A 16,937-nucleotide genomic window follows, 5' to 3' on the forward strand; every position below is an offset into this window, starting at 1 on the left:
AAAAGCTCGGACCCAAGTTTATAGGTACCTTTCCGATAGAGAAAATCATTAGCCCCGCGGCATTCCAACTAAAACTGCTGAAGTCCCTCAGGAGAATTAATCTAGTTTTTCAATGCAGCCTCCTAAAACCGCTCAAGGGATCGCACAAATGGCACCCCACGCAAAACCAACCTGAACCCATAACTATTAACGGCCAGCAGCATTTCGAGGTTCAAGAAATTCTGGACTCCAGGACATGGAGGGGGAAGCTGCAATTCCTCATGCGGTGGAAGCACTTCCCGGTGGCGCAGAGTGAGTAGGTGGATGAAACTGATGTTAGGGCACCCCGATTAGTCAGAGACTTTTATAAAAAAAATACCCCGACAAACCTAGATAGCGAACAGGGTGGGATGGTGTGTATGTTTTATTTCCTTTCTCTAGTCTCTCCCCAGGTTCATTCCATGAAGACCGGAGCTGCTCCTCTTTTTGGGGGGGCGGCATGTCAGAATCCTTGTGATCGTTCTTTTGCACGTATGCTTAAACCGCTGTGGTTCTGCCATTCCAGCAGGAGGAGGGGGAGAAGCTTAGACCAAGGACTGCTTGACGCTGGCAAGCCATTTCCCGAACCATCAGGGACAATTAAGAACCTAGCAATGGGGGAAATCGGAGAACCTTGACACCCTGAGCAAAAAGGACTAATGATCGAGGGGGAGGGGGAAAGGAAAGGGCTTTAAATTTTGTGGTTTGGCTGGGGAGATTTAGTTCCAGCTATTTCTTTTTGCCATATCACAGTGTGCTTATGTTTTTTAAATAAAACTTCTTATCTCGGAACCTGTGTTGGTTTTGATGAGGATTGCTTTTATCGAGGACTGAGCACAGTCCTGACACCCACAGAAAACCGCAGTTCTGCAGTCTCCTCATGAGAAGTAGCCATCTGGAACACATGTGACCAATCTCCTATCCTCTCCTTATCTGGAGAAGTTCCAAGGAACTGCTCTACTCACCAGTTCCTTGGTCTTTGCCTCACTCATCGGCTCTGCTTTCGCAGAACCGACTTCAATTCACCATACCTCCTCTGGAAGCTCCCCTGGACCCAACAGACAACTATAATCCTGTCTCCAACTTTCCCTTTTTAGAGAAAGTTGTTGAGAAAGTGGTTGGACTGCAGTTACAGTGGACTCTGGAGGAAGTGGATTATCTAGATCCATTTCAGTCATGTTTCAGGCCAGGATTCAGTGTGGAGACAGCCTTGGTCATGCTTGTTGATGACCTGTGGTGGAGCCAAGATGGAGGTAGTGCATACTATTGAACACAATATCCTTTTAGATCAGCTCCAGGAGTTGGGATTCAGTAACTCTTCTCTTTCTATTGGTTAGTTCCCGTTGTATTAGCTGGGGGGAAGGAGAGGTCACTCCCTAGGCCCTTCTTTGTAGGGTGCCACAGAGCCCAAAACTCTTCCCTCTCTTGTTCAACATCCACATGAAACCTCTGCGTGAGGTCATCGACAGGTTTGGATCTCAATATGCTGATGATATCCAATTATATCGACCCCAGGCCAGCCAAGATGTTGAGGTTCTATCCCAATTCTTGGAGACTATGTGGGCCAGGATGGGGAGGAACTGACTCCAATTTAATCCTACCAAAAGCCACCATGGCTATTAGGGCCACCTGGATCTGGGGATATTTCATCTTCAACCTTGGATGGGACAGTACTTCCTCATTCATGAGTGGTGCACAATCTGAGGGTCTTCCTGGACTCTCAGCTCCTGCTTGAGGAGGTGGTAACTGTGGCTAGGAAGGCCTTTGCATAACTCCATTTGGTAAGCCAGTTGTGCCTTTTCTTGGACTGAGAGGGCCTTCTGACATTCACTCATGCCCTAGTCACCTCACAGCTAGACTGTGATAATGTGCTGCCCTTGAAGACCATTCAGAAGTTTCAACTAGTCCAGAATACAGCATGCCTTGGTATGCCCATGTGACACCCCTGCTTTGTGAGCTACACTGGTTGCCAATGTACTTCTGGATGCAATTCAAGGTGCTGGTTATGACCTATAAAGCCCTGCATGGCCTGGTTATTTGAGAGACTGCCTATCTCCTGCAGTTTCTGCCCAGCCAGTACATGCCAACAGGATTGGCACACGCCAGGTCCCTTCAAATACACAGTATCAACTTTTGGGACCCAGGAAGCATTCCTTCTGTTGCACAGGATGAGCCCCCCCATCTCCCTCCCCCTCTGTGTTGCTCCGACCCTGTTGACAGTCTAGAAAGCCTTACAGTCCTAGCTGTTCTCCCAAGCCTTGGGTTAGGGTGGTTGGGGCCCATCAGATACATTTGGGGCATGGGTGCTGCTAGCTGAACTTACCATCTGTTCCTTTCCCTTTTTAGTTTATTATATTGTATTTTCTATTTTGTTCGGTTTTGTTGCACACTGCCCAGAATCAGTTTGGAGTTCATTGGTACCTACATTGAACTGATTTAATTAATTTCATTTCTGTAAAAGCTTGTCTTTAAAAGGTTCAGAGACAGGCCCGGTTATGCCCACCCTACTCTCTTGGCGGTTCCTAGGTTTATTTGTCATGGATGTATGTGTACATGGTTGTATTGTAGGATGTTGTTTTAAATAAGTAGGATTATCCTTTCTTACTTATTCGCTATTTTCCAACTTAAGAACAAGGCCTTGTTAAAATACTGCATATATGTATGTGAAAAGGCAGGGTGTGAAATTATTAAGAGTTGGTTCCTGTTCATTGAGATACATGCTGCATAAAAATCAGGTGGTGGTAATGGAACAATCCCAGTGTGATTTAAATACTATCACAAAAAAACCCAGGATATTCTTATGGATTGGGTTTTTTTTATTTTAAAGTTTTTTCCCATTGAAATTATGTCCAGTTCTGCAGTACATTCAGGTCAGTTTTTGCTTTCTTACAGCAAAGGAAGCTCCCATGAAGATGATGAAAACAGCTTATTTTCTTAATGTAGGCTGATGCCGATGGGATTTCAGCAAACGATAAAACCAAGTTTGCTTAAAGAGGGTCCTAGCCAGGATCCCAGCCAACAAAGACAGTGCTTCAGCAACACTTATAGGTCCTCTTCCCAGCCACAGACACATGACCCCACCAAAAGCATCTTCCACACAAACATGGACACCCCACCAATCTCTAGGGCTACTACCAGAAGAGCAATCTCTCCTATGTGTATGTAGAATACTTGAGGACAGATGGATTTGGATCTATTTGGTTCCACATCCTTCAAATTCCTTCTAGCAATAAAGCTGGGCGTCTTGAATGTTGTTGTTTTCTTTTGCAAACAAAGGCTACAAAATTGAGTTTTTATTTTGACACACAAGATGCACTTATAAAATCCATACATAATTATTTTACAAGGAAAAGATCATTCCAAGCTTCCTTTCAGCGACATTTAAATAAAATAAAATTACAACAGATTTATCCAATGGTCTGAATTGAATTTTAATGAATCAAATTTGCCAAAAGCAACACGTCTATGAAATAATCATCTTGTAAACTTCAATGTTAAGTTTTATACTTCTCCCACAACGTTCTCTTAAGTTGAGAGAAGCTGGTCAAAGAAGGTTGGCAGCGTGGGGAGAAAATGACTGGAAACACCTGGCCATCCATACTGCCTTCTTTCTTGAAGCCTGCTTGTCAGGATACCATTCTCACGTATTAATCCTCTCAACTCTGGGGGAATAATAATGTATTCTGGACTTCAAACATTAGCATTTTAAAATAGTTGTTTTGGCCACTCTGCAAGAGCTAAGAAGTAAATTGCCGAAGATCTGCTATTATTCAACACACACAATTCTGCTTTTTGTTTTTTGTTTTAAAAAGACACTCGATATTGCATTGTGTTCCTTAGGCATTGTGGATAGATAAGAATGGAGCACCTTGAATATAGCTTTGCTCTTTTATTATGATGAGCTAAAAAGAACACTTATTCCTGTCTTAATCTTCCTTGCGATCCTCTCCCCAAACTCACACGCACTGAGTGAAGCTGCTTTGTATTTCAAAACCCAAGCATGTCATAAAGCTAGTTTTCAGAAAAACCTATTTCAGTCTGTCATTTTGGCGACATGCAGCTTTCCCAGCAAAGCAAAGAAATACTCTTCACCTGCTTGACACGCAACGCAGAGAGATTCTTGCACAGTGAACGGGCTTGCAGCTGGAACTGAAACACACCAATTTCTGCATGGATGCTTAAAATGCTGAAGAGGAAAGGTAAGTTCCTGACCTCTTGTTCCTTCAAACATTCAACTCTTCTTGTTATGATCAATTTCTGATTTAAAAGCTTAAGATTGATGACAAAAAACAATGTGTGGTAAATCTTTAAGGATGCCACGTTTTGGTTAGCTGAAATGCATTTTGAGCCAAGAATATCCTGATTGTTTATTTTCCTGTAAATCTGGGAAAGAATGGCAAGAGTGGAATTCTTAATTTGGGGGGGCATCTGCTCATGAAAGCAAGTGGAGAGAGGTGCTTCTTGTGAACTTTTCAAAATTCTCCACTGCAGGGCAAAAAAGAATATGTTCAGGAAGCAGGGATTCATACAGGAAAAGGGATTTAAACATAGGTCACACATTCTTCCCAGAAAAGCAACGCTGCAGCTCTGTCCAGCTGTCGGTGGTTTTTTTTTTTTTAACTCATTTCATTTTTTAAAATACCAAGGTTACAAAGCTGAGGCTTGATCAATTTTTCAAGCCAACTTACTCCCTGTAAATAGATTTGCTGTTAATAATTTAAGGTTTAAATAAATATTGGTGTGCCTATTTGGCATCTGTCCGTCACTGACAGCCCTTCCTGTTCCAACTGCTCAGTCTCCCACTCACAGACCTCTAGTCAATTCGATTTCCACAAATGGTAAACCTGTCTATCTCCAACAAATCTTTCTTTGTAGATCTGGATTTGGATTCTGCATTGTCCTGGCATATATCTTTCTCATCTCCGTCAGGAGTTGTCAGAAACTGGTCAGAGGGACTCGTCACTAGTTGGGGGGATACGTTTTCCTTTGGACGCACAGGCTGACTGGCTACTGAAGCAGAGAAGCCTTCCTCCGTAGAAAGTCCTGCGTGAGACAAACACAAAGACATTTTGTTCTTCTGAGATTATTATAGCCACCCACCCCAAAAGACTCTGGTGCCACATCTACCAACAAAATATATTTCAAAGGTGAGGAACGAGGGTTCCAAAGAACAACAAAGGCCTTTATGGCATTTTAAAAGCTAACAAATGAACTGCAGTCCTCTTCATCAGATATAAAAGGTGCCTTCACAGTTTTCACTGGATTTGCTGCAACAGTGTGATATAATACCTTGTCTGGGAGAAAACATAAGACAACTCAAACTACAACATGGTTCTCTGGCTTGTTAATGATAGCGTTCCACACTAAATCTGATGTTTTGGGTTCTTTTTCAGTTATATGGTACCATTTTCACAGAGGCCCTTTCTGCCGATAAATAAGAAAGCTTGAAGGAGTACAGATGCTCATCACGTGAAGTTCTGAAGGGGGAATATCCTTAGCAGTTTGGTTACAGCAGGTAGAACAACTCATTACACAAAAATGTAAGGTGAAGCTTTGTCTTCCATTATCCAACAGGAACTCTTATGATCAATTCAATTAATTGGTAGAGGACAGCATAAAGCACGTCTTCATTCAACGAGAGACCTACAGAACTTATTATAGCATGTAATTATGACCACTAGCTTGGAAAAGCTTTAAAGACCACATTAAAGAATTACTTCTTCTTGAGGCTAGCACCCTTTAATCAAATAGGGAACTCCCTAATCAGAGATGGGGCAGATGGGAGGAAAGGGCTGTTTCTTTTCCCAAAACTAGTTGAGGCACCAGTTTTACCGCAATCTTGGGACAAACGAGATTATTTAAGTAACCCTGTTCTTGCAGCTTGTTTTTTGTTTGCTTCTTAGATACTTTATTTACATTCTTCCAGCAGTGAAAACTGGAAGAGCAAATTAGCAAATCAAATAGCAGGCACAATTCCCATTGACCGGAGCCCCTTGAAGAGAGGAAGGAGAGAGAAATTATGTACAATTACTTATGTTTGAGACAGAACACCTTTTTGGGGTTCAGAAAATGATTGCTGTTTCTTTGGCAGGTAAGCTTTACTCCCATGTTAAATTCGGCCCTACAGGGAAGTTAGAATTCTGGATTGCATCCTCCTGGGTATGCCTGACAGAATCACTGGAGCTTTCAGAACGCTAAAGGCAAAAGCTTTCTCTTTCCCTGAGCTTTGAAAATGCAAAAGTCTGCCTCAGGAACAAACCTTAATGCAACCATCAGCGAAGCGCATTTTATATTGGCTGCTGTTACGCTGTTCATGGGCTGTTTTGAAGAGAATCCATTGCTGCAGCTTGTTTCTTTAGTGGGCTCTGTTCTAGGGCTGATTGTATAAAGCAGGCTGCAAAAAGCAGGCATAGAGTGTGCTTTCATTATTTTTACTATGGGACTTTTGTTTTTTTAATCTTGTCTTCAAAATTTTTTTTTGTTTAGATTTTTTATCCCACCTTTATTATTTTTATATAATTCAAGGCGGCGAACATACCTAATACTCCTTCCTCTTTTTCCTATTTTCCCCACAACTACCACCCTGTGAGGTGAGCTGGACTGAGAGAGAGTGACTGGGCCCAAGTTACCCAGCCAGCTTTCCTGCCTCAGGTGGGACTAGAACTCACCGTCTCCTGCTTTCTAGCCTGGCGCCTTCACCGCTACACCAAATTCCCTTGGCCAATGCAAAGGGATGCAAAGCTTTAGGATACCCCGTTTGTCCTTAAGACCCTCTCAATCCCTGCAACGCATGTGTGTGCACATCCAGGCATAGGCCATAAACATAGGCTCTACCCACTGGAGGGGTGGTCTGAGGACTCTGAGGAAGTAAAAGAGGTGCTGTGGGTTCACATGTGCTTCACACTCCTCTGCAAAATTCTTCCTAAGGGGGAAAAGAATCCAAAGCCTGTTTGTTCAGAACTGAAGATTAAGGGCCTCTTCAAATGCTACCAGACACTTTATACTGAGTCGAATAAGATACCTTTGCTTAATACTGGAGTTAGCAGTTTCACTGACCTTGAGGAGACTTGTATTTGCTCTGTGGTTTGCCAAGAGGTTTTCCTGGGGTGCTGGAAGGAGGTGGGTTGAACAACTTCTCCTCCATGTTCGCTTCTTTGACATAGTGGCAGGACTTTCCCAACAATACAATGCTGTTGAGTACTTTGAGCGATATTAAACTAAAAACAATAATACATAGGATTAGATTTCACGGCCTGAGCAAGATGGCCACCTCTAGGGTTTCAGGCTGTCTGTTAGGACAACAGATATGTACTGTTTTATTCTGATCAGCCCTGCTATGCATCAATTAGAAATAAAGGACAAAAATACTAGGTTCGTGCGAGGCAGCCTGGATTCACTTTGGTAAAGAACTCGGTGCCCCAAGGGATGACTCCCTTTCCTCCAAGAAGGGGCTGCTTTGCCTGCCTTGGCCAGGACTGTGTGACACCTTGCCCAGTTTTTGCAAAGGCTGGCTGAGGCAGATGCGTTGCTCTTAGGAGCGGGGGGGGGGGCAGGATGCTACCAGATCCAACTTCAAGGAGGCTTCCCAAATAACTGTCCTGCAGAATATTACTATCATACTCTAAAACCATGGTGGGTGGCTTTTATCTCTCTAACATCAACACCCGGTGATGCACATTGTGTCAGGGGCAGCAGAGCAGGCTCACACATCTCCCCTTCTTTCCACACCCAGGAAAGGCACTGTTTGGGCCTCCCATGTACAACCAGCTGGACAAGAGTGCACTAGCCAAATGATAAAATATTTTATATTTTATGATTTTCCATTATTACTCAGTATGAAATTTCCTACTGTAATAATTTGCCAGTACCTGGAAATCTGAACTCAATCATGAATTGGGCATTATAGTAAAGTTATAATGCCAAGTGTACTTACTGGAAAATTAACTCAGTTCAAAGTAGCAGGGTTTGCTTCCAAAATAAAGGTTATGGTGGGTAGTAATTTTGTGAAATACACTTTTACCCTCTTCAGAAATTTAACCTTCTGGCAAGAAACATTACATGCATTAACACAATCTGAGACTTATCTCAATCATATGAGAATTGACTTTTGGACAGAGAAAATGAACTTATAATCAAAAGACTTATTGTTCAGCATTGGAAAACAAACATATGGCTCCAATTATTTAGCGGTTTGCGGAATTGATTAATATAGATCAATCATGGATGACTATAATGAATCATAGCATTAATTTATCAATATACAGTACTGTGCAAAAGTTTTAGGCAGATGTGAAAAAATGCTGTAAAGTAAGAATGCTTCAAAAATATATATTGTAATTGTTTATGTTTATCAATTTACAAAATGCAAAGCAAGCGAAAAGAAAAATCTAAATCAAATCGGTATTTGGTGTGACTACCTTTTGGCTTCAAACCAGCATCAATTCTTACACTTGGACATTTTGTACACTTGCACAAAGTCAGGGATCTTGTATGATTAGAGTCAGGTGTATGATTAACCAATTATACCAAGCAGGTGCTAATGATCATCAATTTCATGTGTAGGTTGAAACACGGTCATTAACTGTAACAGAAACAGCTGTGTAGGAGGCTTAAAACTGGGTGAGGAACAGCCAAACTCTGCTGCTAAGGTGAGGCTGTGGAAGACAGTCTCATGTCACAGGTCATACATCATGGCAAGACTGAGCACAGCAACAAGACACAAGGGAGTTATACTGCATCAGCAAGGTCTCTCCCAGGCAAAAATTTCAAAGCAGAGTGGGCTTTCAAGATGTGCTATTCAAGCTTTTTTGAAGAAGCACAAAGAATTGGGCAACGTTGAGGACCGTAGGCGCAGTGGTTGGTCAAGGAAACTTAATGCAGCAGATGAAAGACACATCATGCTTACTTCCCTTTGACATTGGAAGATGTCCAGCAGTGCCATCAGCACAGAACTGGTGGAAACCAGTGGGACCCTGGTATACCCATCTACTGTCTAGAGAAGTCTGGCCAGAAGTGGTCTTCATGTGGCCAAAAAGCCATACATCTGATGTAGAAACAAGGCTAAGCGATTCAACTATGCATGAAAACATAGGAACTGGGGTGCAGAAATATGGCAGCAAGTGCTCTGGACTGATGAGTCAAAACTTGAAATATTTGGCTGTAGCAGGAGGCAGTTTGTTTGGCGAAGGGCTGGAGAGCAGTACAATAATGAGTGTCTGCAGGCAACAGTGAAGCATGGTGGAGGTTCCTTGCAAGTTTGGGGCTGCATTTCTGCAAATGGAGTTGGAGATTTGGTCAGGATCAATGGTGTCCTCAGTGCTGAGAAATACAGGCAGATACTTATCCATCTTGCCATACCATCAGGGAGGCATGTGATTGGCCCCAAATTTATTCTGCAGCAGCACAACAACTCCAAACATACAGCCAATGTCATTAAGAACTATCTTCAGCATAAAGAAGAACAAGGAGTCCTGAAAGTGATGGTTTGGCCCCCACAGAGCCTTGATCTCAACATCATCGAATCTGTCTGGGATTACATGAAGAGACAGAAGGATTTGAGGCAGCCTACATCCACAGGAGATCTGTGGTTAGTTCTCCAAGGTGTTTGGAACAACCTACCTGCTGAGCTCCTTCAAAAACTGTGTGCAAGTGTACCTAGAAGAATTTATGCTGTTTTGAAGGCAAAGGGTGGTCACACCAAATATTGATTTGATTTGGATTTCTCTTCTGTTTGCTCATTTTGCATTTTGTAAATTGATAAACATAAACAATTACAATATATATTTTTGAAAGCATTCTTACTTTACAGCATTTTTTCATACCTGCCTAAAATGTTTGCACAGTACTGTATGTATGTCTGCAAATACACATTTTGTAAGTTTTTGTTTCCTTTTGTTCCTTTTATAATTTTGTGTACTCTTTTTTTCTTCATTTTTTAAAATTTAGTTAATTAAAAATATTTTTTTAAAAAGCTAAATGGAAAAAAAAAATCTGTGGGATTAAGCAGTCACTGTCATGACTAAGAAATGGTCTTTGTTCTTAATATTTTTTTTAGATGCTTTCCATCAGCAGCTATTACCACTTCTGGTGTGCTGATATATTTTTACTAGTAGCAAAATGTGACATTATTATGCGGCTTTTTGCATGTTGATTTTTCGTATTCTGATTTTCCTACAAATAAGCTTTTCACAATGGTTTGATTTGCACTTACCCACAATAGAAAAGAATTACACAGGAATAGGACAAGACCCCTTGGACTTTTACAGAACTTGTAACAACTCTGATGAGCTAGAAAGAGAAATAACAGGATTGAAAAGATTTCTGAAAAGGGAGGAGTGTGTAGTTCTATTATTTAAGTTACTTAAACTATTATGTAATATGTATGATAACCCATGTTAAATTAACTATTTTAACAGATACTGGCTGCATACAATTTTGTTTCAATAACACACACTCCAACCCAGGACAAAAAGTCATCTCAGTTTAACCTGAAAATCTTGTTCATCAACTCCACAACAACAGTACAGAGCTATCCCAATTTTAAAGTAAGAGTTAGTATTATTTTATTTTTATTAATTGACATGCTCAAGAAAATATTATTTCATCCTCTGTTGCAATTTTCACCAGCTATTATGTGAAAAAAAGTTATAACTTACTAAAACAGCCAATGGGAGTGGAATAAAGCCCATTCTCCTGGAAACAGAGTCACTGTAATCTGTATACGCCTGCAGGTAGAGAGCAGAACATGAAAAAAACAACTGGAACCGGCAAAATATTGAAATATTAAGAAGTTTAAGTACGTTTGCATCTTGCAATTGATTTAGCTTAAAATCACGGAGTTTACAAAGGAAATTAAAAGCCAGTTCACAACTGGTCAGCAGACTTTAGTGGTTCACAGGGACAGAACCTAGCTGAAAAAACTAAGCGAATCAGATCTGGTTAGTCCTTAGATGGGAGAGCATCAAGAAATTACCATCCTGCAGGCCATCCTGAGCCTTCCAATACACACTGGAAGAAGGAAAAGGCAAACTATTTCCATAATTGTTGCCACAAAAACAACAGAAACATGTCCATTTTATCACTAGGAGAGTTTATTGTTACTCCTAAATTATCTAACAGAAGGCCCTGGGATCATACAAATAAACAGGTATAGCGATGAATGGTTTTATTCATTGTTCATTATGACATACATAGTGCAAGTGAGAACATTTCCTAGGAATATTGGAAATTAAGTTCTGCACCTGTAGCCATAGGGGTGTTTTTTTTTAGGAAATCCAACTTCACATAGAGATCCAAGTTACATACAGTGATCTCTCCGATTGCAATGCTTTCGAGTTTCTTCTTAATGTAAAATTAAATTGCAAGTAAATCTAATTAAATGTGCACATTTCCCACTGCTTCCTGAATAAAACCAGGGTGTATGAGCTCATATGTATAAAAACTTCATTCTACCGCTTACGTTTTTCTGCCGACTGCTAACAAAGTCGAAGGCAAGGCTGGCTCTGTATTCACTGTATACCTGGGAACAGGATAACATATGCAGATCCCTTTATTAACCATTGGATAGACTAGTAGCAGGCATTTATCATTAGAGAGAAAAGATACGTAAATTTGCACATGAAAAACCCTTTCACTCTGTTTGTTTTTGAGTGTTCATGTAGCCAGGGGACAACATGTGCAGAAATCAAAATCCTAAGACAGATGGCAACAAAACCCATTTGGTTGCTTGTGGGTGGCGTGTGCGTCCTTAAAAGGAGGATACAAGAAGATGAGAAAGTGTGTAGATCATCCATTGAAAGGAACCAAGAGATCTGGAAGAACAAAGTTGGTGGGTTCTGACCAGGGGTCAAAACCTCTTCTTGGGCTTGACATACTCCTAATGACAGCTGAAAGGAACTTTTTTCTGTGGCTGGTATGGGTTTTCTTATTTTCTCTTTCTACATGGAGGACAGTGGGTGACTTGATGAAGAGAGAGTGATAACCATTCTCTCTTCACCTTTCAGTCAGCAGCTAAGAGAGGCCTCTTCCTGCAGCTTCCCAGGTATAGACAGACCCCAACAGTTAGAGGCTTCAACAGACATTATAGCTGGAATTAAAGTATAGAAACCGTATTGTAAGATTATACTAAAATCATTAAAATTTAAAAACTGGATGAAAACTTAGGAAGGCCTATAGTACAAGCTTTTCAATAAGCCTTTAACATAAGACTCTTTTAAAGTGACTAAACCCAATTCAGGTTCAGCATCAAAATCTTGGGGATTTGGAAGAGTAGTACGGCTTTCAAAACTTTTGGGGAAAAAAATTAAGCCATCCACGTTTTAACAAGATGCTTCATGATTCTGATCTCAAAGCAAACCCAGTAAGCAGGAACTATAATTTCTAGTGATAACTGTGCAACTGTGATAACTTTTGCCATTATTAGGTAAACTTATTAAAATGCCTTTAGGGAATTTGCTAGGTACCTTTATTAAATCTTTTAAAGCAACAACAAACTCATCCTCAATGTGAGCCTGCCTTCCACAGGACATAAACACATGATGAAAAAAAATTACAATTTACTTTCCTTCTTGCTTATAACAAGCTACTGCAGTTCAAATATAGTTTTAAAAATAAATATAAGTTGGACTTACTAGAACCTCATCTTATAGTTTAAAGACAGAAGGGCCATGCCCTCCTGCTCTGAAAGTACCGCTGGGAATTCACTGCTGGTCCACTTAATTTGGGAGCATTTTAAAATATATTCCAGTAGGAAAACAACAACAGTACTCTTAAATAAAGGCTCTTTTGCAGAAAGAAACTTTCTGGTCTGTTTTTCATCCTACCTTGCCCCCATAGATGGTATGGGTAAAAAAAAAAGGTAATTTAAAAGATTAGAGGGAAGTCCTGCATCCACAGTTCAGCTTTGGCATATCTGTAATAAAGGCCAAAACTGAGGATTTAATAAATATTACAATATGTGTTGATTGCAGCAAGAATAAACCTAGTGCAACACTGGAAAAGAGACACCTTGCGTATAGTATTACACAGGGAGACTAAAATGGGAGAATAAGCTGCCATGCCAAAACTGACCATACAAGTTTAACTAAATTCAAGCAGGAATGACTCCCTTATATAGAATATATCACAGAGCAAGGCAGATTTAGACATATGGTTTTTAGGACTCAAACAGAAATAACAATTATTGTTTAATGCAAAGTTCAAGTATCTAAACCAGGGTTTTTCAACCTCAGATGCGTGGACTCCAACTCCCAGCATTCCCCAGGCAGAAACACTGATCTAAACTGTGGCTCCTGGTTGGGGGATGCAAGTGGAAGGAAAGAGGTGAACCTCGGGGTGGAAAAGTAATTTTCTTTCTCATTTTCTTTAAAAAATTCAAAAATAGCAGGTGTTTTGGTATCATCTTGCTTTTCTTTTTAACTTCTTTGTACTTCAATATTTGCTTTTTTCTATTTCCTTCGTATTTCAATACTGTAACAATACACATATGGATTTTAAAAAGAAGAGGCTAAATATGAGGACCATCAACCAAAACAGCACTGTACATAAAAATCGGGCGATGGCCTCCTTATGCACGGGTGGGAAAGGCAGGATAACACTTCCCTCATTTCCTCTAGGAAACCTAGAGCGGAGCTGGTCCAATCAATTGGAAATGTTCAGCTATACACTTACATCGGCTGTGATGTCATTGAATTTGGTTATAAAAGCATGTTTCACAATGTCAACGGCAACCTCTGATGCAATCACCATACAGACATCCGGGAACAATACCCACAGATGATCTGTAAAAGAAGGAGGAAATTCACAGAAATAAACTTGGCATGGAACAAAAAGAAGTGACCTAAAAATATATGGAATGTCTATAAAAATCTACATAGGCAGAATACGCCACATCATATTGGCTGCTCTTTTGCATTTCCCCCAACCGCCTAATATATGCAGAGCAGAGTCCTTCACAATATACTTTCAATTCTCGGAAGGAAAATTCTGCAGGTAAAGAGTCATTCAAGGTGTTCAATTTTCTCTTCCCAGACAGCCTCATAAGACCTTGGGCTTTCAGAGTTTTATGAAGATGGTCTCAGCAAGATCAAAGGAGTCACTGATTTCTCAATTAAATAAAAAACTGGCTCTGCAAGTCTCCTTTAGGAAGCCCTCTCTCCTCAACCGGAGAAGATGTTGCCGTTCTTCTAACAAAATGTGCCAAGGAACCTCCAAGCCGTCAATGGCTCCTTGAACAGCATTTTCAGTGAGCATCTTTGAGGCTCCAGGAGTGCAAGGGAAACAAAGCAGACCTTGTTATATCAACTCCACAAAGAGTCATAACAAACTGGAGGTGGAAACAACAAGAGCAAAACCCCAAGGAATGTTTTAAATGATAAGACTAGTGGAAGAGAGCATAATTACCATCCTGATTAATCATATGCAACACAGTTGAAGGCTCCTTTCTTAAGCTGCTAGGCTAAGGCTAGACTGCTTTGTAGAAATCAGAGCCAGGAGATGGTGTTTGTTTCAAAGGTCAGATGCTTTCAAGTCATCATGTAAAAAGTTTTAAGGCTTGTGTTGCCCTTCATCCCACATCATTCCTCTAGCAGGAATAATAGGAAAGAGAAAATGACACAGAGATGCTAGATACATTTCTCATCCATCCAGTCTTTTTCAACTGCGAGTCACTTGAAAGTGTTCTTCCCAAACAGAATGGCGGTATGAAAATCGAATAATGTGATGATTAATAGTTCTTATGACCCTAGGCTTCTCTCCAGCAAGGCATCAGAATAAATCAATATTTGGAGCAACAGAGTATGTAAGCAGCTAACTTTTTTTGGTGAAATAGCTTTGTGCAGATATTTAATCAGCACGCATGGCACAATCAGGGTCTAAAATCTGATCTACACAAGGGTGAAGCTGCATATATCCAAATATACTGAGATGAATTGTGCCCTACTGAAGAAGCATGGAGCACAGCAAAATACAGGGCGCGGTAATTTGTTAATACAGTGGTACCTCGGGTTACGAACGCCTCTGTTAACGGACTTTTCAGGTTACGACCAGCTCTGGCCACAAAAATTTACCTCGGTTTGCGAACTCCGCCTCGGGTTACGAACCAGATCCGCGGCCATTTTCCCTGCTGCCACGCGGTCGCGGCTTCCTGTGGGCGAGATCGCGGTAGCAAGAAGACGTTCGGTGAGGCTTGTGGTGTGTTTTGTGGCGTTTTGGAAGGTTCGGAGGGCGGAACGGATTAACCGTATTTACATTGAACCTTATGGGGAAATTTGCTTCAGGTTGCGACCAATTCGGGTTGCAACCAGAGTCACAGAACGGATTACGTTCGTAACCCAAGGTACCACTGTATGTCACTTAAAGCACTTCAGTAACTTGTAATAGATAGAATTAAAATTGTGCACCAGACAGAACTCAAAATCCAATGGCAATACAAGGACAGGAACTAAAGAATGAAGTGAAAAACAAATACAATAAAATAAATAAAGTGAACAATTTTATTTTATTATAGCCACAGACAGAGAAATAGATGACTGACAATTAATATATATGAACATGTTTAGAATATTTTATTTCAATACTTGTTTCAAAGCAGACATTACCTGGGTTCCATGAAAACTGTTCCATATTTCTTAGGCAAACTATCAGTAACAGCACATAGTTGGTGAATCTCTCTTTGATATCTAAAATAATGATGATAATAACAACAGTGATAATCTCTTAATTCTACAGAAGTTTCCATCTTCCTAAAGCCCTGCTATATTGAAGACCCATGAAGAAGACAAACAGACCACCCAAAATTTCATTTATGTTGGTATTACTAAGAAAAGAGAATAAAATACAGGTAGTTCTCACTTAACAACCATTCATTCAGTGACCAAAGTTTAACAGCACTGAACGAACAGTACTTACGCCTGGTCCTCAAGTTACGGCTGTTGTAGCGTCCCCATGATCATTGTGATCAAAATTTGGGTGCTTGGCAGCCCACCCACATTTACGACTGCAGGGGTGCTTCAACTCCCTCCACCTATCTCCCCATCTCTGCCCTTTTGGCTGCTCTGCGCTCCACTGCCCCTAGCTGACGTTCACTGTCTTATTCCTCTCGCTGCTGAATGGACGTGCCCTGGCCTGGCCCTTTGTGAGGCAGTGGGAGGAAGACGGTGAAGGTCAGCTGGGGGCAGCATGGGCAGCAGAGCACAGGGTGGCTTGTGCGCTCTCCTGTGCCAGCAGCAGTCACCCCCAGTCTGGCTGTGCTCATGTCATGCCACGGCAGCCACTTACCCACCTGCCGGCCTGCTTGTGAGCCGCCCAGGACTCATAATTTCCTGCTGGCTTCTGCACTGACTTCGCTTGTGGGAAGCCAGCAGGAAGTTGCAAGTCAGTCACATGAGGTCCTCGCTTAACAATGGCAATGGGGACTGCAGGGATTGCTGTCAGTAAGCGATGTGGTCACATGACATCACACCTTACGACCGCATTGCTTAGCAATTGAAATTCCAGTCCCAATTACTGTTGCTAACTGAAGACCACGTGTATTTTATTTATTGGCTGGTTTATTAGACTTACTGGGCTGGCTGAGGACCCTGCAGTGCCGTCACTCAGTGATTTAAAATGAAAAGTGCTTGCATGAATGCTCCAACTGAGCCAAATACAAAACAAAGGTAAAACTTTATTAGCCTAAAATTTTATAGAACAATCTCTGTAAGCATAAATCATACATTTAACAGGTGTCTTCCTTCTTGCTTTCCCCAACTTGACCCATTTCTATCTACACATCCAAAATAAGGCCTAGTAATCAAGAACTAGATACAATAAAGGATTGAGAAAGTCCTTAGTCAAATGGAAAAGCACACAAATTCCATTTAGATAGTTCAATGGCCTTCAAAATTTGTGTCACCATGCATGATCTCTAAAATGATAAATGA

At 41.0% G+C, this 16,937-nt stretch overlaps 1 protein-coding gene across 2 annotated transcripts in view; it reads right to left on the minus strand.

Moving 5' to 3' along the window:
* Positions 1–3,296: 3,296 nt before the first annotated feature.
* TAPT1 (transmembrane anterior posterior transformation 1) overlaps positions 3,297–16,937 on the minus strand; it is a 46,953-nt gene continuing 33,312 nt past the window's right edge. For both annotated transcript variants that reach the window (XM_088131320.1, XM_088131319.1), the window contains 7 exons: positions 15,615–15,695; positions 13,687–13,796; positions 11,477–11,536; positions 10,674–10,742; positions 10,229–10,305; positions 7,075–7,235; positions 3,297–5,061 (listed from right to left, as the gene is read on the minus strand). In XM_088131320.1, coding sequence (XP_087987446.1) covers positions 4,832–5,061; positions 7,075–7,235; positions 10,229–10,305; positions 10,674–10,742; positions 11,477–11,536; positions 13,687–13,796; positions 15,615–15,695 — 788 coding nt within the window. In that variant the 3' untranslated portion in view covers positions 3,297–4,831. The remainder of the gene's footprint in view (positions 5,062–7,074; positions 7,236–10,228; positions 10,306–10,673; positions 10,743–11,476; positions 11,537–13,686; positions 13,797–15,614; positions 15,696–16,937) is intronic.

This window comes from Python bivittatus, unplaced genomic scaffold (genome assembly GCF_059951505.1).
Source record: "Python bivittatus isolate LINGU-HERP-01145 unplaced genomic scaffold, Pbiv_v1 ctg000960_np1212, whole genome shotgun sequence".
Lineage (NCBI taxonomy): Eukaryota > Metazoa > Chordata > Lepidosauria > Squamata > Pythonidae > Python > Python bivittatus.